The sequence below is a fragment of the Stegostoma tigrinum genome, chromosome 8, assembly GCF_030684315.1.
Source record: "Stegostoma tigrinum isolate sSteTig4 chromosome 8, sSteTig4.hap1, whole genome shotgun sequence".
NCBI lineage: Eukaryota > Metazoa > Chordata > Chondrichthyes > Orectolobiformes > Stegostomatidae > Stegostoma > Stegostoma tigrinum.
The window spans coordinates 7,927,580-7,954,964 of NC_081361.1; the positions used below are offsets into that span (position 1 = coordinate 7,927,580).

Here is a 27,385-nt window from a genome sequence, read left to right on the forward strand (position 1 = left end):
CACTTTCCATTGCATTTTGGTAATCTTCCTCTTCTTACCTGAATCATTGGGTGAAGGTTTCTCCCTACTGTCCCAAACCAGGGTACAATGATCAGTTCACTCATCCTCCCTACAGCCCCCACTCTCAACCTCATAAGTGAGCAAGAATCTCAAACCTGTTGGACAAGCTCAAGCACTGAGGCTCCTTCAACATGACGTCCTGGATCCCACTATCTGTCTCACTGGTAGTCGAACCCGCCTGATCCTGACCACTGATCACATTTCAGGTAGTTAATCTAAGGGGTGCGACTGCCTCCTGAAACACAGCGTCCAGGTCATTCCGCCCATCTCTAATGAGTCACGGTGTTCAAAGCTCAGACTCCAGTTCATTAACTCTGAGCCAGAGTTCCTCAGGCAACCAACACTTGCTGCAGATGTGGTCACTACAAGCCACAGTGGGGTCTACTAACTTCCACATCATGAAAGTACAACCCATCGCCTAGGAATATAGAACATAGGATTGTACAGCATAGTACAGGTTCTTCGGCCCACGATGTTGTGCCAAACTTTTACCCTAATCCCAAGGTCTATCTAACCTTCACCCCTACTTTACACTATCATCCACATGCCCATCTAATAGCCACTTAAATGCCCCTAATGAGGCTGATTCCACTATCCACTCAGGCAATGCATTCCACACCCCTACCTCTGACATCTCCCCTGTATCTACCTCCACTCACTTTAAAACTCAGTCCCCTCGTGTTAGCTACCTCCACCCAGGGAAAAGGTTTCAGACTGTCTACTCTATCTATATCTCTGATCATTTTGTACACCTCTATCAAGTCACTTCTCACCCTTCATCATTCTAAAGAGAAAAGCCCTAGCTCTATCAACCTTTCCTCGTAAGACCTTCCCTCCCTTCCAGGCAACATCCTGGTAAATCTCCTCTGCACCTTTTCCAATGCCTCTACATCTTTCCTGTAATGAGGGGACCAGAACTGGACACAATACTCCAGGTGTGGCTGAACCAGACTTTTGTACAGCTGGAGCATAACATCACGACTCTTGAACTCAATCCCTCTATTAATGAAAGCTAACACACCATACGCCTTCTTAACAACTCTATCTATCTGTGTGGCAGCTTTCAGGGAACTGTGAACATGAACCCCAAGATCCCTCTGCTCCTCCACACTGCCAAAAATTGTTCCGGTAACTCTGTATTCTGCTTTCAAGTTTGCCCTTCCAAAATGAATCACCTCACACTTTTCAGGGTTAAACGCCATCAGCCACTTCTCAGCCCAGATCTGCATCCCATCAATGTCCCTTTGTAACCTAGAACAGCCCTTCGCACTATCCACAATGTGACCCAACTTCATATCATCTGCGAACTTGCTAATCCACATTCCACTCCTTCATCCAAATCATTCACAAAAATCATAAATAGAAGAGGACCCAGGACAGATCCTTGTGGTACACCATTCGTAACTGAGCACCATGCTGAATATTTTCTGTCCAGTACCACCCTTTGTCTCCTAAGGATCAGCCAATTCTGAATCCAATCTGCCACATTTCCCCTTATCCCATGCCTCATTACCTTCTGCATGAGCCTACTATGGGGAACCTTATCAAATGCCTTACTTAAATCCATGTATACCATATCCACTGCTCTACCTTCATCCACATGTTTGGTCACTTCTTCAAAGAATTCAATAAAGGTTTGTGAGGCATGATCTACCCCTCACAAATCCATGCTGACTATCATGAATCATACTGTGCCTTTCCAAGTGATCATAAATCCTATCTCTCAGAGCCCTTTCCAATAACTTTCCCACCTGGCCTGTATCTGGGCTGTAATTTCCGGGGTTATCCCTATTCCCTGTTTTGAATAAGGGAATGATGTTTGCCTCTCTCCAATCTTCCATCACTATACCAGTGGCCAGTGAGAACGAAAAGATCATCGCCAAAAGCCCTGTGATCTCTTCCCTCACTTCCCATTGAATCCTTGGTAAATCCCACCAGGCCTGAGGGACATATCTGTCTTCAAGTTCCTCAAAATTGCTAGCACATCTTCCTTACTATCATCAACCTCTAGCCTACCAGCCTGTTTCACACTGTCCTCCTCCACAACTAGGTCCTTCTCAGTTGTGAATAACGAAGAAAAGTATTCATTAAGGACCTCTCCTATCTCTTTAGGCTCCGTGCACAAATTCCCTTTACAATCCTTGATCGACCCTGCCCTTTCTCTGGTCATTTTCTTATTCCTTACGCACATGTAGAAAGCCGTGGAATTTTCCTTGATCCTATTTGCCAATATTTTCTCATGTCCCCTGAGGGCTCTCCTAAAGGTCTTTCTTCAGTTCCTTCCTGGATAACTTGTATCCCTCTAGAGCCTTTTCCAAACCTTGTTTCCTAAACCTCACATAAGCGTACTTCTTCCTCTTAACCAGTTGTTCAACCTCTCTAGAGAACCATAGAACATAGAACATAGAACAGTACAGCACAGAACAGGCCCTTCAGCCCACAATGTTGTGCCGACCATTGATCCTCATGTATGCACCCTCAAATTTCTGTGACCATATACATGTCCAGCAGTCTCTTAAATGACCCCAATGACTTTGCTTCCACAACTGCTGCTGGCAACGCATTCCACGCTCTCACAACTCTCTGCGTAAAGAACCTGCCTCTGACATCCCCTCAATACTTTCCACCAACCAGCTTAAAACTATGACCCCTCGTGCTAGCCATTTCTGCCCTGGGAAATAGTCTCTGGCTATCAACTCTATCTATGCCTCTCATTATCTTGTATACCTCAATTAGGTCCCCTCTCCTCCTCCTTTTCTCCAATGAAAAGAGACCGAGCTCAGTCAACCTCTCTTCATAAGATAAGCCCTCCAGTCCAGGCAGCATCCTGGTAAACCTCCTCTGAACCCTCTCCAAAGCATCCACATCTTTCCTATAATAGGGCGCCCAGAACTGCACGCAGTATTCCAAGTGCGGTCTAACCAAAGTTTTATAGAGCTGCAACAAGATCTCACGACTCTTAAACTCAATCCCCCTGTTAATGAAAGCCAAAACACCATATGCTTTCTTAACAACCCTGTCCACTTGGGTGGCCATTTTAAGGGATCTATGTATCTGCACACCAAGATCCCTCTGTTCCTCCACGCTGCCAAGAATCCTATCCTTAATCCTGTACTCAGCTTTCAAATTCGACCTTCCAAAATGCATCACCTCGCATTTATCCAGGTTGAACTCCATCTGCCACCTCTCAGCCCATCTCTGCATCCTGTCAATGTCCCGCTGCAGCCTACAACAGCCCTCTACACTGTCAACGACACCTCCGACCTTTGTGTCGTCTGCAAACTTGCTGACCCATCCTTCAATTCCCTCGTCCAAGTCATTAATAAAAATTACAAACAGTAGAGGCCCAAGGACAGAGCCCTGTGGAACTCCACTCACCACTGACTTCCAGGCAGAATATTTTCCTTCTACAACCACTCGCTGTCTTCTGTTGGCCAGCCAATTCTGTATCCAAGCAGCTAAGTTCCCCTGTATCCCATTCCTCCTGACCTTCTGAATGAGCCTACCATGGGGAACCTTATCAAATGCCTTACTGAAGTCCATATACACCACATCCACAGCTCGACCCTCATCAACTTTTCTAGTCACAAGGCTCCCTCACTCGACCGCATCTTCCCTGCCTACTAGGGGCAAACATATTGAGCACACACAGTTTGCATTCCTTAAACAATTTCCACATTTCAACAGTGCTCTTCCCTGACAGCATCTGTTCCCATTTTACCCAGTTCTTGCTTAACAGAATTGTAATTACCCTTCCCCCAGTTATAAACCTTACCTATTTACCTAGGTTTGCACCTATCCTTTTCCATGACTATTGTAAAGGTAACAGAGTTATGATCGCTACTGCCAAAATGCTCCCCTACCAACAGGTCTAACACTTGGCTCGGTTCATTGCCAAGCACCAAATCCAAAGTGGCCTCTCCTCATATTGGTCTATCTATGTACTGTGTCAGGAATCCTTCCAGAATGCACTGGACAAAATCTGCTCCATCTAAACTATTACAACTAAAATGTTTCCAATCAATATTTGGAAAGTTGAAGTCGCCCATGACTACAACCCTGTGACTTCTGCACCTTTCCGGTATCTGCCTCCCGATCCGCTCCTCTGCTTCTCTGCAACTATTTAGAGGGTCTGTAAAAAACAAAACCTCAACAAAGTGACTGCTCCTTTCATCTTCTGGACCTCACCCAAAACTGATCTGTAGACATATCATTCTCGAACTGCCTTTCAGTAGCTGCTATACTAGCCCTGACTAGCAATGCCACTTCCCCACCTCTTTTTCCACTCTCCCTATTTCTTTTAAAGCATCTAAATACCAAAACCTCCAACAACTATTCCTCTCCCCGAGTTACCCAAGTTTCTGCAATGGCCACAACATCGTAGTTCCAAGTACTGACCCATGCTCTAAGTTCATCCGCCTTATTTCTAATACTCCCAGCACTGAAGTATATACACTTCAAACCACCCATGTCCACAATTACGCTCCATCGACTGTATTTATTTATAAACAACCTCACTCCCTGATTTGTCCATTGGAGGGCTGAATACCTCAACTTCTGCATTATAAATACAGTTCCCCACACCCCGCCAATCTAGTTTAAACCATCCCGAATAGCTCGAGCAAACCTCCCTCCCAGGATATTTGTGCCCTTCTAGTTCAGGTGCAACCCATCCTTCCTGTCCCACCTTCCTCATATAATGTGCTCCAATTATTCACTTAATAGAAGCCCTCCCTCCTGCACCAGTCCTGTAGCCACATGTTTAGGTGCACTCTCTCACTGTTTCTTACGTCTTAATCACATGGCACTGATAGTAATCCAGAGATAACTACCCTGTTTGTCTGGACGTCAGCTTCCAACCTAATTCACTGTACTCGTTTTCACATTCTTTGTCCTTATTCTACCTACGTCATTGGTACCAATGTGTATCATGGCTGCTGGGTGCTCACCCTGCCCGTAAGGATCTTGTAGACATGATCTGAGATGTCACAGACTTTGGCACCTGGAAGGCAACATACCATCCGTTCATCTTGTTCGCGTCCACACAACTGCCTGTCTGTACCTCTTACTATCAAATCCCCCATTATAATTGCTCTTTTATTGTCCCCCCTTCCTTTCTGGGCCACAGGACCAGGCTCAGTGCCAGAGACCTCTGCCATGGCCTTCCCCAGGTAGGTCATTCCCCCCAAAACAGTATCCAAAATAGAATACTTATTATTGAGGGGAATGGCCACAGGGAACCCTGCACTGTCTGCCTATTCCCTTTCCCCTTCCTGACAGTCAGCCAGCTATCTTTCTCCTGTACTTTGGGTGTGATCATCTCCCTATAGCTCCTCTCTATCACCCCCTCAGCTTCCCGAATGATCCGGAGTTCATCTAGCTCCAGTTCCCTAATGTGGTTTTTGAGAAGCTGGAGTTGGGTGCACTTCTCGCAGATGAAGTCAGAGGGACACCAGCAGTGGCCCTTACCTCCCACATCCTGCAAGAGGAGCATGCAACTGCCCTAGCTTCCATTCCGTCTACTCTAGATTTCCAGAAGAATTTTTAAAAAGTCTTACCTTACTGACACTCCACACACTTATTTTTTGCTCAGAGGAGGAGGATGGGAGGGAGACGCTACAAGCGTAGTGTTTCGGGTTTAGCCAATGCACGAATATATCAGTTCCTTCGTGGCTAGCGTTCTCTCCAAACACCCACCATTGAAAGCAAGAAGCCCTCGGCTAATGAGGTAATTTTTTTATACTTGAGGTAAAAAACAACCTTACCTTCCCATCAACACCTCTGGCTCAAGCTGCTGCCGCTGAAAACAAGAGGGCCTCTGTTGCAGGAGGTAAGTTTTTAGACTGGATTAAAAAACAACCTTACATTCCCATTGGCACTCTGGCTTGCGCTGCTGCCTCTGAAAACTTTCCTGGCATCTCTATTTTAATTTGATTTTTAAAAACTTTTAGTTTGTATACTGTAAATATTTTCCTTCTTCACCTTCAATCTGAAAGTAACATATAATAAAGTCAAATTGGTAGCTATCACCAACTGATGAGCTGATGTTTTACCCCGGATATCACTGTTTGTGCTGGGCCTCTGATCCCAGGCTTCAACTTCTCCTGACTTAAGAAATTTTTTATGAAGTACAGGGAGCCAGAAAAAAAAACAAAAAGCAGCTTTTCGTCTCTGTACTGAATTCCTACATTGCCAAATTTCCCAAACTATATACTCACTTGAGCTATGTCTCAACTTGGAGGAATCTCGATGTCTCGCTCTGGAGGAATCTCTCCTTCCCAACCATGCAAAGCTTACTGATACATACCTGAGTTTCACTGTATTCAGCTGTAACCGATCTCTTCATAGTTTTATCCTAAAACTTCTAATCTGAGATTACCAATAATTTTCAATCCAAGGTAATCTAATTCACTATATTTATCATTCCCTTCTCAGGAGCACTGCTCTGTGCAGACATCCTATTCCAAGGACTTCACTTAAAATGAAAAGTAAATTAAAAGTTTCTCTCTCAGTTATGGGTATATCCTTTAAACTTTAAAAAACACACAATTCTAGAGTAAATGAAAGTCTACTAGTGCACACATCCATTCACTTTCCTTCTAGGCTTCACAAGCTGTCTTCAAAAGTAATTTCTATAGTTGCAGAAACACTTCCGAGTTAATTATTAAGTTCAGACACAGAAAAATTCTCAGTTGAATGATTCAAAAACCAGACCCAAATTCCCAGCAAAAAACATTAAAGAACATATATGTAAATCCCACAGTTCAAATCATAATTTAAATATCACATTGGCAGGTGCTTCAGCATCTAGCCAAATACTTAGCTATTCAGCCACAAACAGCAGCACACTTCCTTCAACATGTCATGCCTCAAGTGGTCCACTTAAGATTGAGTCATAAAGTTGTGGAGATATACAGCATTGAAACAGACCATTCAGATCAACTCATCCATGCTGACTAGATACCTTAAATTAATCTTGTTCCACTTGCCAGAATCTGGCCCATAGCCCTTTAAGCCCTTCCTATTCATGTACCCATTTCAGATGCCTTTTAAATGTTGTAGTTGTACCACTCTCCACCACTTCCTCTGGCAGCTCATTCCACACACACACACAAGCCTCAGCGTGAAAAAGTTGCCCCTCTGATCCCTTTTAAATCTTTCCCCTCTCACCTTAAACCTATGACCTCCAATTTTGGACTCCCCAAACCTGGGGATTGGCTATTCAGCCCACCCATGCCCCCTCATGATTTTATAAACGGTCCAGGGGAAAGTAGCCCCAACCTATTCAGACTCTCCCTGTGGCTCAAACCCTCCAAACCCAGCAACACCCTTGTAAATCTTTACTGAACCCTTTCAAGTTTCTCAAAGCAGTGAGACCTGAGCTCATGAGCTACAATATGGAGACGATGAGTCTTAAAGAGTTACTGACACACTACCTGGGACAGATAAGCATCCCAGACTGCTATGGGGATTTGGATTGTCTCACAGTAGGAGTGAATGGCCTCAGTGACAGTGTACCACTCACCTGCGTTGAAATTGGGATTGAAGAAGTTGTTGAGGATCCATTTGATGCCATGCTGTCTCTGTTTCTCAGTGTGAAGGCTATGGAGTTCTTCAACTGTCTGCCAGAACCGCAATGGAGCTTCTGCATCGTAGGCTTCGAGAAACCGCTGGAAGAAGAGGACAGCTGTCGGGTTCATCAGCAGATCCATCAGGCTCCTGCAAAGACACACAGCAGCTCAGAGCCACCTCCAAAGCCGGCCCCACGCAACCACCATTAACTCATTGCAACATCCCCATCAAACACTCCCTGCGCAGGGACAGCACAGGGCTAGATACAGAGTAAAGCTCTCTCTCCTTTGTCCCCATCAAACACTCCCAGGACAGGGACGACACAGGGTTTGATACAGAGTAAAGCTCCCTCTATACTGTCCCCATCAAACACTTCCATGACAAAGACAACATGGGGTTAGATACAGAGGAAAGCTCCTTCCATATTATCCCGACCAAACATTCCCAGGACAGGGACAGCACAGTGTTAGATAGAGAGTAAAACTTCCTTTACACTATCTCCCTTCAATGTTAAAGTATAATAAGATGTGCTGATATTATTTTGGTTCTTGGTTAGTTAGGCTGCAAACTATGATTGGCAATTCAAAATCAACAAACACTAGGAACCGGTGACCCTCACTGATTGCTCAGAGATCACCATGCAATCCTGGGATCTTTCAGAACCCTGATTACAAGAGGAGGTAACAGAAACCTACAGCCTGAAGCACATCTCTGAGAGCTTCACAGGGCATTCTGAGCAAACAGTGGCAGGGAACACCTGTAGGGACAGAGTTGGAGGCTCAGACACATGAGTCGGACTGCCATACCCTGATGCTCCATGCTCTGGTCCTGTTGTATCACAGCCTCACCTGGGCATTGTCTTGGGTCTGTTAATGATATGGTTTCCGTCTTTTATGGATTTAAGGTTGAGATCCTTCCACAGTTGGTCTCGTAAGGCCTCTCTATCGATCAGACCTGGGAGTGAAAATATCAGAGATTGTTATCAGGAATAACAACAGGAGAAACCAGCCCACTCACCCCCTGCACTGACTTTGCAAACCTGCCTCACTATTTAACAGTGACTAATACATCACAGTTTCAGCTTCCCACCATACCCAGGAATTTATGTTTGTAATGTGTCTAAATATCTCCTAAGCCCTGTCCTGCCTGAACAGAATGACTGTGTATCCACAAGGTGGATGTGGAGTTGCAGATAGATAGGGCAGTGAAGGTGGTGTTTGGTATGCTTGCCTTTTATTGGTTAGTGCATTGAGTATAGGAGTTGGGAGGTGATATTGCAGCTGTACAGGCCATTAGTTAGGCTACTGCGTACATTTCTGGTCTCCCCGCTATCAAAGGATGTTGCCAAACTTGAAAGGGTTCAGAAAATATCTGCAAAAAAGTTGCTGGGGATTGGAGGGTTTGAGCAAAAGGGAGAGGTTGAGTAGGCTGGGACTATTTTCCCTGGAGTGTCGGAGGTTGAGGGGATTCGTCAGAAGTTTATAAAATGATGATGGGCATGGATAGGGTGAATAGCCAAGGTCTTTTCCCCAGGGTAGGGGAGTCCAAAACTAGAGGGCGTAGGTTTAAGACAAGAGAACAAAGATATTAAAGGGACCTAAAGGGCAACATTTTCATGCAGAGGTAGTGCATGTATGGAACGAGCTGCCAGAGGAAGTGGCGGAGACTAGTACAATTACAACATTTAAAAGGAGTACATGAATAGGAAGGGTTTTGAGGGATATGGGCCAAATGCTGGAAATTGGGACTAGATTAATTTAGGATATCTGGTCAGCACATACGAGTTGGACTGAAGGGTCTGTTTCTGTTCTCCTCATCTCACTTCAAACTGGGCCTGAGTCTGTGACCCCATGCTCCAGAGGCAACAATTCATAGAATCATAATACATCGGCCCATCGAGTCTATACTGCCGAAATTACATTAAATCTACACTAGTCAGTATTGATCTGTCCAACTCTTTAGAAACTTGACAGAAGGCTATTGAATGTGGTGGAGGCAAAAATGGGGAGACAGAGTCAGAATACAAATCAGACATGGTCTCAATGAGTGACAGAGCAGGGCCAAGGGGCAGAATGGTCTACTCTTGCTCCCACAAGGGAAGAGAAGGAAACCGAGGAGAGGATCCAGTGGAAGCTTACAAAATCATGAGGTGTTTGGACAGCGCAGATGCAGAGAAGCTGTTTGCATTCAGAAATGGATCAGGAACCAGACGACACAGGTTTGAAGAAATTTGTGATAGGAGCAAATGCAAGGTGAGTGGTTTCCCACCCAGTGAGTGGTCCAGGTCTGGAATTTGCAGCCTGGAAGTGTAGTGGAGGCAGCTTCAGTCGAGACATTCAAGAGGGGCATTGGATGGCTAAACAGAAACAACGCACAGGGTCACGGTGAAAAGACAGGCAATTAGCACTGAGCTTTGATGCTTAGAGAACTAGTACAGAGACATGGGGCCAAGCAGCCTTCCTCTGCCCCAGCAATTTCTGTGAAAGATCGTGTTCTTCAGGAGGGGATGAAGAACATGACGAGTAGGTTTGGAGGATTCAGGCAGAGCACTACTTCTTCGGGGGCATCTAGCTCTCTCGCATCCCTCACTGGCCCAACTCCTGGTTCCTGATCTATTTCCAAGTCCCACACAAACCCTGAGTCAGCCCCGGGCATGTCTGTGCTGGAGGTAGGCCCTTAGTATACAAAAGGCAGTGGAGTCACGTCTTTGCTTGTAGGCCACACATTCACCACGGTAAACCTTTACGTGTCCGTTTCTGTGCTGTCCCATCCATGACCACTCTCCTGCTAGGGGTCACTTTGCAGACTCACCCTCGAACAGGAAAGTACGATGTTTCCAATGGGAGACGGCAGATTCCTCATCATCTAACTGGGTGATTCTCATGAAGCAGCGAAACCTTCTTCAAGATGGCCAGCATTCCCATTCCCTCAATCCTAAATTGGACCTGGTTTTCTGTCAGATTCAGGGTCACTCTGCTGAATGACAATTGTTATTTGATATCTTGTTTTGGTTTATTCTGGTCACATGCACCAAGATACAGTGAAAAGTATTGTTTTGTGCGCTATCCAGGCAAACCATACCTTACAGAAGTATATCAGGTTAAGAGAACAGAATGCAGAATATACCGTTACAGCTACAGAGAAGGTGCAGGGAAATATCAACTCTAATGAGAGATCCATTCATAAGTCTGATAATCCGCAGGGAAGAAGTTGTCCTTAAACCTGTCGGTATGTGTTTTCAAACTTTTGTATCTTCTGCCCAATGGAAGAGGGTGGAAGAGGGTATAACCAGGGTGCGAAGTACAGATGGAGTCAATGGAAGGAAGACTGGGCTTCATGATGGACAAGACTGTGTTCACAGCTCTCTGAAGATTCTTGCGATTTTGGGCAGAAGTTGCCATACCAAACTGTTTTGCATCCAGATAGGATGCTCTATATGGTGCTGCTATAAAAATTAGAGGGCGTCTTTATGGATGTGCTAAATTTCCTTAGCCTTCTGAGGACGTAGAGGTGTTGGTGCATTTTCTTGACTTAGCATCAACGCTGGTGGACCAGGACAGATTGGTGGTGATATTTACTCCAGGAAACTTGAAGCTCGACCACCTCCACCTCACCCCCATTGATACAGGCAAGGGTGTGCCCTCCACTCCACTTCCTCAAGTCACTGACCATTTTCTTTGTTTTGTTGATACTGAGGGAGAGATTGTTGTCTTTACAGCATGCCGTAATGTTCTCTCTCTCTTTCCTGTGCTCTGTCTTGTTGAGATCTGACCCACTATGATGGTGTCATCAGCAAATTTATAAAATGGAGTTACAGTGAATTTGGCCACACAGTTGTGAGTGTATAAGGAGTATATAAAGGAGCTCAGTACACAGCCTTGTGGGGCACTGGTGCTGAGGATTATGGTGGAGGTAGTATTGTCGCCTATCCTCAGTGATCACTGTACGCGGGTCAGCAAGTCGAGCATCCAGGTGCAGAGTCCCAGGTCTCGGAGTTTGGAGCTGAGTATTGTTAGAATTATGGTGTTGAAGACGGAGCTCAAGTCAATAAATAGGAGGCAGGAGACCTCCTTGTCATCCAAATGTTCCCAGGGGTGAGTGTAGGGCTGGAGACATGGTGTCTGTTATGGACCTGTCGCGATGGTGGGCAAATTGTAATGGATCAAGACAATCTGGGAGGCTGAAGATGATGTGTGCCATTACTAACCTCTCAAAGCACTTCATGATGATGGATGTCAGAGCCATCGGGTGGAAGTCATCAAGGTACGTTGCCTGATTTTTCTTTGGTACCATGACGATGGTGGTCATCTCAAAGCAGATGGGACCTCAGATTGGAGTAAGGAGAGGTTGAAGATATCTGTGAATACTCCCGCCAGCTGGTCCACACAGGATCTGAATTCACAACTGGGGACTCCGTCTGGGCTTTCTGTAGGTTCACCCTCAAGAAGGCCAATCTGACATCTGCAGCGCTGACTGTGGGTGCAAGGTGTACCTGTGGCTGTCAAGGGCAGGTGACATTATTTCACTGAGCTTCTGTCCAAAAGGAGCATACAATACATTGAGCTCATCGGGAGGGGTGCAGTGTTGACAGCAATTCTAATAAGACTTTGCTTTGTAGCCCATTATACTCTGTAAGCCTTGCCACAAATGATATGTTTTCGTGTGATTAGGCTGGGATTCTAACTTAGTCTGGCATTGTCTCTTGATGGCTTTGCAAAGATCGTACCTAGATTTTGTGTAAAGGTCAGGGCCACCCAACTTGAGCACCTCACACTTGGGCTTCAGCGGGGAGTGGATCTCGTGGTTTATTCATAGCTTCTAGTTTGAGAATATTCAGATTAAAATCCCTCTTCACAGTGCCAGACTGGAACAGTTAGAAAGCCCAATAATCATGCTACAAAATTTTGAATCCAGAAGAATTCCATCCATTCGAGGTTCAGTCCATAATGACTGCACCCAATTTTGACCCAGGTAGGAATATCACAAAAGCAGCTCAGTATCAGAACAGGGAGCAGGAAGTGCATATCCAATACATACCCAATGCTGCAGCGAATGGCAGCACAGATCCAAATGAGACTGGAGATGATTGAGTGATTACACCCCCAATTATCACCCACAACGCTATCTGTGAGCAATATCATTGTCTTGACATCATTTGTCTTCCCACCAAAGCACTGTGTTCAAGAAATAATTCTGTATTTATCGGGAGACAATGCTACAGTTTCAATCAGCAGTTCAGTTTTCTTTTTTGTTAGGCCTTCAGTATTCTTTAAATGGATTTTTTGTTTTGCAATACTAACTGGACTCTGTAGACTGGTTGCTGCTGTGTGAGACTTAACTAGACTCTGTAGAATGGTTGCTGTAGTGTGCATTTTACGTAAACTCTAGGCTAGTCACTATAGTGTGCTGTTTACAAGGTCTATTTAATGTGCTACTCAACTAGACTTTGTGGACTGGTGCTGTTTAAGTAGACTACACACTGGCTGATGTGTCCTGTTTAACTAGGCACTGGTGACTATTTGCAGGACTTTACCACTGGGTGCTGCAGTGTACAGTTTAACTAGAATCTGTACATTGCTGTAAAATTTGTCACTGACTTATGGCCAACAGAATGGAGTTACTGGATAATGTGATCAAACTGTGTTAACTGCTGAAAAGGGAAATCCAGTGATACAATACAATACAGTAGCTTCACTTAGTCAGAGATCTATCCAGTGAGTTGATGGGACTGGTATTTTCCCACGTATGTACATACCTAGGAGGATCAACTTCTTGTGGTATTGCAGAAAGTTCTTGCTCAGTTCCTCAATCGCCATTTTTGGGAACTTCAGTGCTAGCTCCTGAAAGGTCATATCCTTGATGTCTGTTGTGAGGGTTAGGGGTCAGAGACAGGGAGATCAAACAGGAAGCAACAAGATCAATGACTCATTTCCAAACACAGGAGGTGGTTCTACACTTTGAGTCTGTTCAGAGACTGTGAAGGATTGGTCAATAAGTCCATATCACATGATAACCCAGCTCAACACTGACAATCTCAAAGTTCCAACTCACACAGGAAAGGAGCTTTCAGCGTGGATGTAGTTCCATGTGATTCGTCTCGTGGGGAAGCAGTGAAATGTTCACAGGGAGCTCCAGAAAAAGGCTGGAAGCCCCAGCTCCAGATCAAGATTGGATGCGAAACTCCAGATAACATAGGGGGCAGTGAAAAGGAGCTGAAATCCTGGAGTAGAACTGGGAGCAGGAATTTGAGATAATGATGGGGAAAATGAATACTGGAAAATAATCAGGAGCAGCAATTACAGATAAAGGTCAGGGTCACACATTCTGGACAATGATTGGAACTAGGAACTCTGAGGATTGATTGAAAATTCAATCAATTCATTGTAGATAATAGCTGGAGTCTGGCACACAGGGTAACAATCAGGAGCAGGAAAGGGTAATGTCTGGGAGGCGGGACATGGGATAGTGATTAGGAGCTGGAATGCGGAATAACGGTCAACAGCAGGGAATGGGGTAATGATAGAGAGCAGGGACACAGGGTAGTGATCAGAAGCAAGGAAACAGCATAACAATTGAGAGCAGGGGAGTGGGATAACGATCAGGAATAGGAGATGGGATAACGAGTGGAAACGGAAAGCATGGGTTAATGATCAGGGTCAGAGAAGCAGGATCACGATCCGGAGCAGGGGCATGGAATAATGATCAGGAACAAGGGGTTGGGATAATGATCAGAGTAGGGAAACAGGGCAACAATTGGGAGCAGAGAAACTATGACAGAGGAATAATACTGTTGCGCGTTCAATCTAGAGGCCCACGTTAATGCTCTAAAAGACATGAGTTCAAATCATCGATGGTTGTGAAAATCCACACTGTGCACTATTATTCCTATAGGGATGGAAATTTGCGTTCCTTACCCAGTTTGGCCTGCGTGTGACTCCAAACCCAGAGCAATGTGGTTGTCTCGCTGTTGCCCTTAGCAATGGCAGAACAAGGCCTCAGTTCAATAAAGGATGGGCAAAAAATGCTGGCTGCCAAAGGCACCAACTTCCCACATTCAAATGAATACCAACTGGTACTTTCACAGTAAGGCACAATTGTCCACACGCACACACCCACCCACACACACTCTGTCTCTCCAGCTGCTCACATTTTCTCTGGCCATACTCAGCCTGACAACATTCTCAGTGACCACTGCCCAGAGTCAGATGAGAACAGAGATTGGGAAATTAAAGTAGGATGGCTCTCCTGGGCATCTACAGTTCCATGGCTCAGCACACAGCGTGATTAGTCCCTGGTTGGGGGAGCTGGGTCATCTTTAAGCCTGTTTGAAGAGTGTATTCACATGTGCTGACGTCAATTGCGGGTTAAGAGCGCAGTAAAGCGCTAACCCAAACAGAGCGGGTGATCCAGCTGCAACATAGCTCTGGGCATGGCCAGTCCTTCAGCCATTAACCCCTTTCCCAGACCTCAGGTAAACACTGGGTTGAGGCAACTTCAGCAAGACGATCATGCTACTTTCCTCACAAACCAAACTCAGCGCTGGGGCAATTCATAGTCAAGGGTTTGGAAACATTTCACTTTGACAGAAGGGCCTAGGCATCGTGCCACATCAATCCTCATCATCAATGATTCTGAGTTTCAAACACTCAAGGTAACAGGCTGACAGCTGGGCCTGAGGAGGAAGAAACATTTGAGAGACAGTGTTGTGGTGGGGGAAGTGGAAGGCACCTTGTTTTTATTGAAACCATGCAAGAGAAAAAAAAAATCATTCGGCCCATATTGTTGCAGATGACAGTCTGGATTCTGGTTCGTGTTTCTATCCATTTCACTGCCGCCCGCTGGTGGTTCTGTGCTGTTTCCGCCTACAAAAATAAACTAAGATGGCTTCAATCGCAATTTTCTGCGGCACTGTCTTTGCTACTTTTAAAACCCTGTCAGCCTCTGGCTTCCCATCTCAAAAGTGGCACATTCAAAAGAGTCAGGCCAGGCCAGATCCAGACTGCTGTCCCCCTTCCCCATGATGCAGTGCGATAGGGCGTGCAGCATTGTCAGAGATGCCAAACTTCAAACAAGCCCTTAGACAGGTTCTGCCTGTTGCCTCAGGTAGATCTGGGGGTGCAATTGAGAAGAGAGCGGGGGAAAGGGGCCTCTGCCCAGGAAACATTTACCCCACAACCCATTTCTGTGTGGAAATTGGCTGCCACTCTCTCTACGTTAGGAGAATGACTATAGCTCAAAGGCACTTTGCTGATTGGAAAAATCACTTTGTAACCTTTTGAGGTATGAAAGGTATCAATACAACCTCTTCCTCAATAGCTGCATGAAGACAGGCTACAAAGATGGCATGTAATTGACAACTTATTCCCACTCAGTCCAGAGAGGCAACGATCTGCAGTCACCCAATTAGAAAGTAAAACTCTTAAAGAGCAAAGGCCTGCTAACATCAAATTCCTCATCAACTGTCAACTCATGGCAAAGTAGAGAATGTCTAGCCTGAATCTCCTAATTCCATCATTGGGAAGACTGCTTCCAGTGTCAATTGCAGAGGCTGGTGATCAGAAGAGGAGGACATGCACATTGCGAGACTATGACTAACTTACTGGAAACATCAGAATGTTTCTCTCTGCTCGTATCAAATGTGCACATCTTCACCTTCAGTCTGACTGCTCCAACATGGGAATATCCCAATCATTTTTCCAATACTCCAACACTGGGATATTCTGGTGATGTTTCCGATAATCCACCACTGGGATATTCCAATCATATTTTCAATACTCCAACAGGGATATTCTGATCACGTTTCTGATATTGCAACACTGGAATATTCTGATCAGGTTTGCAATATTCCAGCAATGGGAAATTCCAACAGTGGGATATTCTGGTCATGTTTCTTATATTTCAATCGTGTTTTCAATATTCCAACATTGGGATATTCCACAGTCATTTTCCTAATATCCCAGCACTGGGATACTCTGATCTCATTTCCAATGTTCCACAACTCTGATATCCAATCATGTTTCCAATATTCCAACACTGGAATATTACAATCGTGTTTCCAATATTCTAACACTGGGATTTTCCCGATCATGTCTCCAATATTCCAACACTGACTGTCCTCATTGTGTTTCAATATTCGAGCACTGAGATTAATTGTTTTTGTTACTATTATTTCAACACTGGGATTCTCCCAATCTCATTTCTAATATTTCAACATTGGGATTTCCTTATCAACTTCCTAGCATTCAAACTCTGGGATTATCCCTCTTGTGGTTCCAATATTCCAACACTTGAATTATACCAATTACGCTTCCAATATTCCAATCCTGTGATTACTCTAATTCTGTTTGCAATATTTCAAATTGTGATTAACCTAATTCTTCTTCTAATATTCCAACACTGGGATTATTCTATTCTCTTTCCAAGATTCCAATCCTGGGATTTTGCTAATTCTGCTCCCAATAGTCCAACACTGGGATCATTCTGGTTGTCTCTTATTGTTCCAGTTGTTGCCAGATCAAATGTGGATTTAACAGGCAGTGATAGATCAGACAACGTAATTCAAAGAGTGTATGGAATTATGGCATACCAGAGAGGCTGGACTTTAAACCAAAACTGCTTTCCAATTTGGAAATGCTGACTTTAATTTGTTTCAAATCACATTGCTGTAGTTTGATGGGGCTGATGAGCAAGAGGCAGTCCAAAGCTGAGTTAAAACCATGAGAAAAATGTATGGCTCCCTTTTTGGATAAGAGACATGAGGTGTGAAACAGGCAATGGAGAGAGCAGAAGGGAAGCTGGGTACAGAAAGCAGAGAGCATCGATGATGTAGTGGTGCAGCAAGTGGTCACATGACATCATGCAAAAGGCATCAAAACCGGGCTACCCTGGCAGGTACAGGCAGACTGTGATCAATGCTCCTCTGCATGGGGTAAATACTCCACCATTCCAAATCAGTCTGGCAGATGGCAAAAGGGTAAGGAGTGGGTAAACTGAGACTGACTACCGCCCTGGTTGCATCTGAGATGGCTTCTCGTGAGGCTTCTCAGAATCCAACTCATGTCCTGTCACATGGGCATGACATCAATATCAAACTGGCAGCGGAATGCTTCCAGCTTCAAAAACACGGATACCTACGATGGTGGTGACCAAGAAGGTGTTGGTCGGTTAGCTCAGTTGGCTGAATGGCTGGTTAGCGATGCAGGGTGGGTTCAATTCTCCCACCGGCTGAGTTCAATATAAAGGACTCTTTTTCTCCACCTCACTCCTAGTCCAAAGTGTGGTGACCCTTGGGTTAAACCACCATCAGTCAACTCTCTCTCTCTCACAAATGGGAGAACGGCCCTCTGGTGATAGAGTCACAGGTCGAAGGCTAGGAATACCACGGTGAGTAACTCACCTCTTGACTCTCCAAAGCTTGTCCCACCATCTACAAGGCATAAGTCAGGAGTGTGATGGAATACTGCCCACTTGCCCAGACGGGTGAGGCTCTAACAACACACAAGAAGCTCAACACAATCCAGGGCAAAGCAGCCCGCTTGACTGGAACACCCAAACATTCACTCCCTCCCTTACTGACACTCAACAACAGCAGTGTGTCCTCTCTACAAGATGCACTGCAGAAATTTAATCCTCAGACAGCACCTTCCAAACTCATGACCACTTCCATCTAGAAGGACATGGGCAGCAGACGGATGGGAACAACACTCCCTGCAAGTTCCCCTTCAATATGGGAATTACGAGCAGGAGTAGGCAATACAGCCCTTTGGGCCCATCTGCCATTTAACATGATCCTGATTGATCTCATCCTGGTCTCAACTCCACTCTCCTGCCTGCTCCCCATAGCCCTTTATTCTACTTTTCATCAGAAACATATCTTTTTTTTTCTTGAATCTGTTGATTGATTCTCCACTGTATTCTGGGGCAGATTCACAAGCCTCTGAGAGAAGTCGTTTCTGCTCACCTCAATTTTGAACCTAACTCCTCTCACTCCATTTCTCTGACCTCTTGTTTGGGGCTGTCCCACAAGGAGGCACATCTGTTCAACATCCACCTTATCAATCCCTTTTAGCGTTTTATATACTTCAATCAGATCGTCACTCATGCTATTGAACGCCAGCGAGTACAAACCCAAGCTATTCAACTCATAGAACAGACCTTTTATCCCTGAAACTGATCTGGTGAACGTCCTCTGAACTGCCTCCGGTGCCACTACATCCTTCATCAAGTACAGAGACGAAAACTGGACACAATACTCCAGGTGCGGCCTTACCAAGGCCTCACATAATTGTAACTTTTTTTTAATAATCTTGTCCTTTTGCAATAAATGCCAAGGATTTTTGATGACGGGTCTCGGCCTGAAACATCGGCTTTCCTGCTCCGAAGATGCTGCTTGGCCTGCTGTGTTCATCCAGCTGTACACCTTGTTATCTTAGCCAAGATTCCATTTGCCTTTCTTATTATATGCTGCACCTACATAATCCATTTCTGTGTTTCATGCACAAGGACACCTAGATCCGTCTGCACTGATGCGCTTCAAATCTGCTTTGTGCTTCAACAATCATTTGTCCTTGTATGTTTCCGGCCAAAATGAACAACCTCACACTTATCCACATTATGCTCCATCTGCCAGATTCTGGCCTGTCTCCTAGCCTATCAATATCCATCTGTAAACTCTACATCTCCTCATCACTGCCTGCTTTTCCACCGATGTTAGTACCATCTGCCAATTTTGCTACGTTACACTCTGTCCCTGCTTGTAGATCATTTATTAAGATTGCAAATATTTGAATTCCTAGAACTGAACCTTGACGCACCCCTATATAGAACATAGAACATTGCAGCACAGTACAGGCCCTTCGACCCTCGATGTTGTGCCGACCTGTCATACCGATCTCAAGCCCATCTAACCTACACTATTCCATTTACGTCCATATGCTTATCCAATGACGACTTAAATGTACTTAAAGTTGGTGAATCTACTACCGTTGCAGGCAAAGCTTTCCATTCCCTTACTACTCTCTGAGTAAAGAAACTACCTCTGATATCTGTCCCATATCTTTCACCCCTCAATTTAAAGCTATGCCCCCTCGTGCTCGCCGTCACCATCCCAGGAAAAAGGCTCTCCTTATCCACCCTATCTAACCCTCTGATTATTTTATATGTCTCAATTAAGTCACCTCTCAACCTTCTTCTCTCTAACGAAAACAGCCTCAAGTCCCTCAGCCTTTCCTCATAAGACCTTCCCTCCATACCAGGCAACATCCTAGTAAATCTCCTCTGCACCCTTTCCAAAGCTTCCACATCCTTCTTATAATGTGGTGACCAGAACTGTACGCAATACTCCAAGTGCGGCCGCACCAGAGTTTTGTACAGCTGCAGCACAACCTCTTGGTTCCGGAACTCGATCCCTCTATTAATAAAAGCTAAAACACTGTATGCCTTCTTAACAGCCCTGTCAACCTGGGTGGCAACTTTCAAGGATCTGTGTACATGGACACCGAGATCTCTCTGCTCATCTACACTGCTAAGAATCTTACCATTAGCCCAGTACTTTGCCTTCCGGTTACTCCTACCAAAGTGCATCACCTCACACTTGTCCGCATTAAACTCCATTTGCCACCTCTCAGCCCAGCTCTGCAGCTTATCTATGTTTCTCTGCAACCTACAGCATCCTTCGTCACTATCCACAACTCCACCGACCTTAGTGTCGTCTGCAAATTTAGTAACCCATCCTTCTACGCCCTCATCCAGGTTATTTATAAAAATGACAAACAGCAGTGGACCCAACACCGGCCCTTGTGGTACACCACTAGTAACTGGTCTCCAGGATGAACATTTCCCATCAACTACCACCCTCTGTCTTCTTTCAGCAAGCCAATTTCCGATAAAAACTGCTATATCTCCCACAATTCCATTCCTCCGCATTTTGTACAATAGCCTACTGTGGAGAACCTTATTGAACGCCTTGCTGAAATCCATATACACCACATCAACCGGTTTACTCTCATCTACCTGTTTGGTCACCTTCTCAAAGAACTCAATAAGGTTTGTGAGGCACGACCTTCCCTTCACAAAACCGTGCTGACTATCCCTAATCAATTTATTATTTTCTCGATGATTATAAATCCTATAATTCCTAAATCCTATCCTTTATAACCTTTTCCAACAGTGAGGTAAGGCTCACTGGTCTATAATTACCAGGGTTGTCTCTACTCCCCTTCTTGAACAGGGGAACCACATTTGCTATCCTTCAGTCATCTGGCACTATTCCTGTAGACAATGACGAGTTAAAGATCAATGCCAAAGGCTCGGCAATCTCGTCCCTGGCTTCCCAGAGGATCCTAGGATGAATCCAATCTGGCCCAGGTTACTTATCTATCTTCACACTCTGTAGGATTTCTAATACCTCTTCTTTGTGAACCTCAATCCCACCTAGTCTAGTAGCCTGTATCTCAGTATTCTCCTCGACAACATTGTCGTTTTCTAGAGTGAATACTGTTGAAAAATATTCATTTAGTGCTTCCCCTATCTCCTCTGAGTCCACACACAACTTACCACTACTATCCTTGATTGGCCCTAATCTTACTTTCATCATTCCTTTATTCCTTAAATACCTATAGAAAGCCTTGGGGTTACCCTGATCCTATCCGCTAACAACTTCTCATGTCTCCTCCTAGCTCTTCTGAGCTCTCTCTTTAGGTCTTTCCTGGCTACCTCGTAGCCCTCAAGCGCCCTAACTGAGCCTTCACATCTCATCCTAACAGAAGCCTTCTTCTTCCTCTTGACCAGAGATTCCACTTCCTTCGTAAATCACGGCTCCCACGCTCTACAGCTTCCTCCCTGCCTGACAGGTGCATACTTATCTAGGAGACACAGGAGCTTTTCCTTGAATAAGCTCCACATTTTTAATGTGCCCATCCCCTGCAGTTTTCTTCCCCATCCTATGCTCCCTAAATCTTGCCTAATCTCATCGTAATTGCCTTTCCCCCAGCTATTACTCTTGCCCAGTGGTATACACCTATCCCTTTCCATCACTTAAGTAAACATAACAGAAGTGTGATTGCTATCACCAAAGTGCTCACCTACTTCCAAATCTAACACCTGGCCAGGCTCATTACCCAGTACCAAATCTAATGTGGCTTCGCCCCTTGTTGGCCTATCTACATACTGTGTCAGGAAGCCCTCCTGCACACACTGGGCAAAAACTGACCCATCTATAGTACTCGAACTACAGTGTTCCCAGTCAATATTTGGAAAGTTGAAGTCCCCCATGACAACTACCCTGTCTCTCTCACTCCTATCGAGAATCATCTTTGCTATCCTTTCCTCTACATCTCTGGAAATATTCGGAGGCCTATAGAAAACTCCCAACAGGGTGACCTCTCCTTTCCTGTTTCTAACCTCAGCCCATACTACCTCAGTTGACAAGTCCCCAAACATCCTTTCTGCAACTGTAATACTGTCCTTGACCAACAATGCCACACCTCCATCCCCCCTTTTACCATCTTCTCTGTTCTTACTGAAACATCTAAATCCTGGAACCTGCAACAACCATTCCTGTCCCTGCTCTATCCATGTCTCCAAAATGGCCACAACATCGAAGTCCTAGGTACTAACCCATGCTGCAAGTTCACCCACCTTATTCCAGACGCTCCTGGTGTTGAAGTGGACACACTTCAAACCAACTTCTTGCTTGCCAGTGCCGTCTTGCGTCCCTGAAACTTGATTTCGGACCTCCCTAGTCTCAACCTTTTCTATAGTCGAACTACAATTTTGGTGCCCATCCCCCTGCTGAATTAATTTAAACCCACCCAAATAGCGTTAGCAAATATCCCCCCCAGGACATCGGTACCACTCTGGTTCAGGTGAAGACCATCTTGCTTGTAGAGGTCCCCCCTACCCCAGAAAGAGCCCCAATTATCCAAGAATCCAAAACCCTCCCTCCTGCAGCATCCCTGTAGCCATGTGTTCAACTCCTCTCTCTCCCTATTCCTCGCCTCACTAGCACTGGCACGGGCAACAAACCAGAGACAACAGCTCTGTTCGTCCTAGCTCTCAGCTTCCATTCTAGCTCCCTGAATTTCTGCCTTAAATCCCCATCTCTCTTCCTACCTATGTCGTTGGTGCTAATGTGGACCACGACTTGGGGCTGCTCCCCCTCCCCCTTAAGGATCCCAAAAACACGATCAGAGACATCACGCACCCTGGCACCTGGAGGCAAAACACCAACCGTGAGTTTCTCTCGTCCCCACAGAACCTCCTTTCTGTCCCCCTAACTATGGAGTCCCCAATGACTACTGCTCTGCTCCTCTTCCCCCTTCCCTTCTGAGCAGCAGGGACAGACTCTGTGCCAGAGACTTGTGCCCTACTGCTTTCCCCTGCTAAGTCGTCCCCCCCAACAGTTCCAAAACAGTATACTTATTGTTGAGGGGAATGGCCACAGGAGATCCCTGGCACTGTCTGCCGGTTCCCTTTCGGTCCCCTGACCGTAACCCATCTGCCTTTTTCTTGTACCTGAGGAGTGACTACCTTACTGTAACTCCTCTCAATAACCCCCTCTGCCTCCTGAATGATCCGAAGTTCATCCTGCTCCAGCTCCAGTTCCCTAACATGCTTTTCGAGGAGCTGGAGTTGGGTGCACTTCCCGCAGATGTAGTCAGCAGGGACACTAGTGGTGACCCTTACCTCCCACATTCTGCAGGAGGAACATTCAACTGCCCTGACCTCCGTTCCCATTATTCTAAATTCCCAAAGAGACTGTTAAAAAATAAAGAATAAAAAATAAACTTGTTACCTTACCAATCAGGCACACAGAGCCTTTTTTTTGGTTAGAGGAGGAGGATGGGTGGGAGACACTACCCGGGTAATGTTTCCGGTAACGCAACCACACAAATATATTACCTCACTTACTCACCAGTCCCGTGTCCACTCCTGCTCAGCGTACCTCTGCCTATTCATGAGTTACAGTTCAACATCCAGAGAAGGACACATTTATCCCATCCCTCCGGTTTCTGTCAGTTAGCCAATCTTACTTCCAAGCCAATAATCTACCCTTAACCCCCTGGGATACAACCTTCTGGATTAGTCTCTTATGTGGCACCTTGTCAAATGCCTTCTTGAAGTCTAGATATATCACATCTACTGGATCCCCATTATCCACCTTGCTGGTTACATTCTCAAAGAACTTCAGAAAGTTTGTCAAGTTTGTCCTTCTTGAAACCATGCTAACACTGATGAATTGAGTTTCTTTTTCCACCCTAGTGTTTAATTATCTCCTCCTTTATGACTGACTTCAGCAACTTCCACACAACAGAGGTCAAAATAACTGGTTCCCACTTATTGCATATCTCCTTTTTTTGAAAAAGGAGTGATTTTTCAGTCAAGACATAATCTGAATCCAAAATATATCGCTGTTCCTTCATTGGTACTAGTTCAAAATCCTGCAATTCCATCCCTAAGGGCATTACCTACAAACGGAATGCAGCAGTCCAAGGAGGCAGCACACTACCACCTTCTCAAGGGCAACTAGGGATGGACACAAAATGCTGGACCGGACAGTGACGCTCACATTCCAGAAAACAATAGAAGTGCCCCCTCTCACCATAAACATCATACTTTAATTCCCTGTTTCTGACGTCTTCAGATAATTGAGCACCAACCATGAAGGAACCTGTTTCGAGAAACTCAGTCTCAATGAGGGATTATAATGTTTGAAGATTTACTTCCCAATAAATAAGAATGCAAAAAATTCATTCTCATAAAAGGGTAATTAAACTGCCCAATGCCTGAGCAAAGAACTCTACACATTAGGCTTGTTACAACAGTGAGACACACATCCTGCTGCAGATTCTCATTCAACACAATGTCTAATTTGTGGAGGTAAGTTTACACTGCTCAATCCTCAGCCAGACTGGAATCTAAACAACTGAGAACCATTTTATTGCAGGCGGAGTCCGGACTGATGAGAAAATGGACAAGCAATGGCTTTTCAGCATTGAAAAAGCCCTTAGGTGGAATTGACGAATTAGGTGTGCTTCCTTAGAATTGACGGGGAGTGGGCCCACTTAGAAATGAATGTGTAGCAACCAAAATCATATTTGGAAAATGGCTATCTACAATGAGAAATAATTAGCCTCAGTATGAGTGACCTCACTGAAAGAGAAATTAGTTTTCCAGCTTAAGACACACTGTACATTATGCATATATTAGTATGCAAATACAACATGTAATCAAGATGACTAATTGGATGCTATTCTTTATACAAAGGGAGTGGAATGTAAAATTGAGGGCATTATACTTTAGTTATAAAGGGAATTGGTGAAATCACATCTTAATTATTATGTACAGTTGTTTTTAATTCATTCATGGGATGAGGGTGTCACTACCTAGGCCAGCACTTATTGCCCATCCCTAATTGTTCAGAGGGCAGTTGAGAGACAACCACATTGCTGTGGGTCTGGAGTCACATGTAGGCCAAACCAGGTAAGGATAACAGTTCCCTTCCTTCCAGAACATTAGTGAGCCAGATGGGTCATTTCCCCCAACAATAGTTATCATTAGACTCGATTTCAGATTTTTTTTGCCAGTGAATTCAAATTCCACCATCTGCCATGGCAGGATTTGAACCCAGGATATTACCTGGGCCCCTCTAGATTAATAGTGCATTGTCAATACCACTAGGCCACCGCCTCCCCGTGTCTAAAGCAGGCCACGGTTTGTGCTCCATTTCCTCTCACCAGTTTCTTTGGACTCCGGTCGTCTGAATATTTGCATGGAGCCTAGGCTGGTAATGTCCTCCCGAGCTATCTCCTTCCAATCTTCATCCATCAGAGTCTCGGTGTCCCCAAGGACAGAGCATGCCTGTGCCAGGAGTAAGGACTGTGCCATCCGCCTGATATAAATGTCGTCAGGCAAGGGGGGGCTTTTCTTACAATGCGTCCAGGCGTTTGGATCATTTGGTTTGGTTCCAGCCTTAATAAACATAAATCACAGAATTATTACGGTGCACCATGCCTGCCCTGGATCTATTTTCTAGAGTCTACCTCCCGCTTCTTCCCCATATTCCCGCATACCTTTGCTATCCAAATAACTCTCTTGAATGCCTCAACTGAATCTGTGTCCACTACATTTCTGGACCCATTCTGCAATCTATCCTCATAGCTAATGCTTCTAATCCATGCTGCCATTCTAGTAATTCCCTGCTGCACTCTCTTTAATGTGGTGCCCACGAGTGTACACAATATTCTAGCTGAGATCAAAGTGTTTTGTACAAGTTCAACATCATGTCCTTTCTCTCGTATTTTATGCCCCTATTAATAAAGCTGAGAACACTGTATGCTTTGTTTACTGCCGTCTCTACTTGTCCTGCCATTTACAATAATCTGTACAAATCCCTTAGATTGTAATAAATTGTACCCCCTACTTTATATTCTCTTTCAATGTTTTTCTGACCAAAAGTGCATCACATCACATTTCTCTGCATTGAACCTCATCTGCCACCTACCCTCCCACTCCACCAAATTCTAATGTCTTCTTGGGGTTACACACAATCCTCCTCACCGTTTACAATTTTTCCAAGTTTTGCATCATCTGCAAACTTGGAACTGCAAGATCCAGATTAGTAATCAGAAGCATGAGAGATTGACTTTGGTGGTAACTTACCCACACAAAGCACACAGAGGAACAAGCCTTTTATTGTCGAATTACATTTCACATTTGAACTGTCACATGGTCACGAGCCCAGGATTTTTGACACGGGCTGCTCTTGCGCAGCAGAGACGTGACGGCTATAGGAAAGCCAAGTTAAACAGAATGACCCTGGTCTTCATTGAAACTTCGCCACAAGGCCTGTGGAGTGAAGGAGTTCCAATCTGTTATCACAGAGGAACTGGTCAGAGAAAACAGAAGTTTGTAAAGGGTTGCTGAGCAGAATATTTATTGAGGAATTGCTAATACAGTCAATTTGGGAGTGTCTTTGGATAGTGGATTTTCAGGAAGAATTATGCTTCCTCTTTACCACAGAGGGCTGTGGAGGCTGGGTCATTAAGGATATTCAAGGGTGAAATTGATAATTTAGTTATGGGTTATGGGGTTATCAGATCAGCCATGGCAACATCTTATGGTCGCATTACAAGAATGAGAACTCATGGAATTGGAGGCAACCCATTGACTTAGACAGGGAATTAATTAAAGCTAAAGTCCCCATAGTCCCACTGGGTCGTAGGACTCAGTGGAGGGAGGGAGAGAGAGACAGAGAGAGAGAGTGAGTGAGAGTGTGTATGAGAGAGAGAGAGAGAGAGAGAGAGAGAGAGAGAGAGGGGTGAGGGGGCAACAGGGAGAGGGCTGGTTGTGGTTTAACCTGATAGTCACCACATCTCAGGCGAGGGGAGAAATTGGAAAGGAAAATCCTTCACGGTGATCGCAGCTGGTACTGGAACTGAACCCATGCTGTTTGCATCACAAACCCTGCCATCCAGCCAACTAACATCCCAGTGTTGGATAGGGAACGGCAAATGGAATATCCCAGCGGTGGAATATTGGAAACACAGTTGGAATATCCCAGTCAGAATATTCCAGTGTTGGAATAACGTAATAAAATTGATTGAATTCCCCTCAGTCTTCTTCCTCTGTGGAAGACTGTCCCAATTCTCCAATCTACCTACAAGAATTTCTTATCCCTGCAAACCATTCTCATCAAGCTCTTCTGCACTCACTCCAATCCCTTCATATCCTTCCTAAAGAGCATCCTGGTAAA

At 45.0% G+C, this 27,385-nt stretch overlaps 1 protein-coding gene across 1 annotated transcript in view; it reads right to left on the reverse strand.

The window, feature by feature from the left end:
• The window catches only part of LOC125456173 (uncharacterized), a 117,789-nt gene that overhangs the window by 79,291 nt on the left and 11,113 nt on the right, over positions 1-27,385 (reverse strand). The window contains exons 3-6 of the mRNA XM_059648228.1: positions 25,368-25,602; positions 13,388-13,495; positions 8,481-8,586; positions 7,586-7,779 (exon numbers count right to left, since the gene is read on the reverse strand). Coding sequence (XP_059504211.1) covers positions 7,586-7,779; positions 8,481-8,586; positions 13,388-13,495; positions 25,368-25,602 — 643 coding nt within the window. The remainder of the gene's footprint in view (positions 1-7,585; positions 7,780-8,480; positions 8,587-13,387; positions 13,496-25,367; positions 25,603-27,385) is intronic.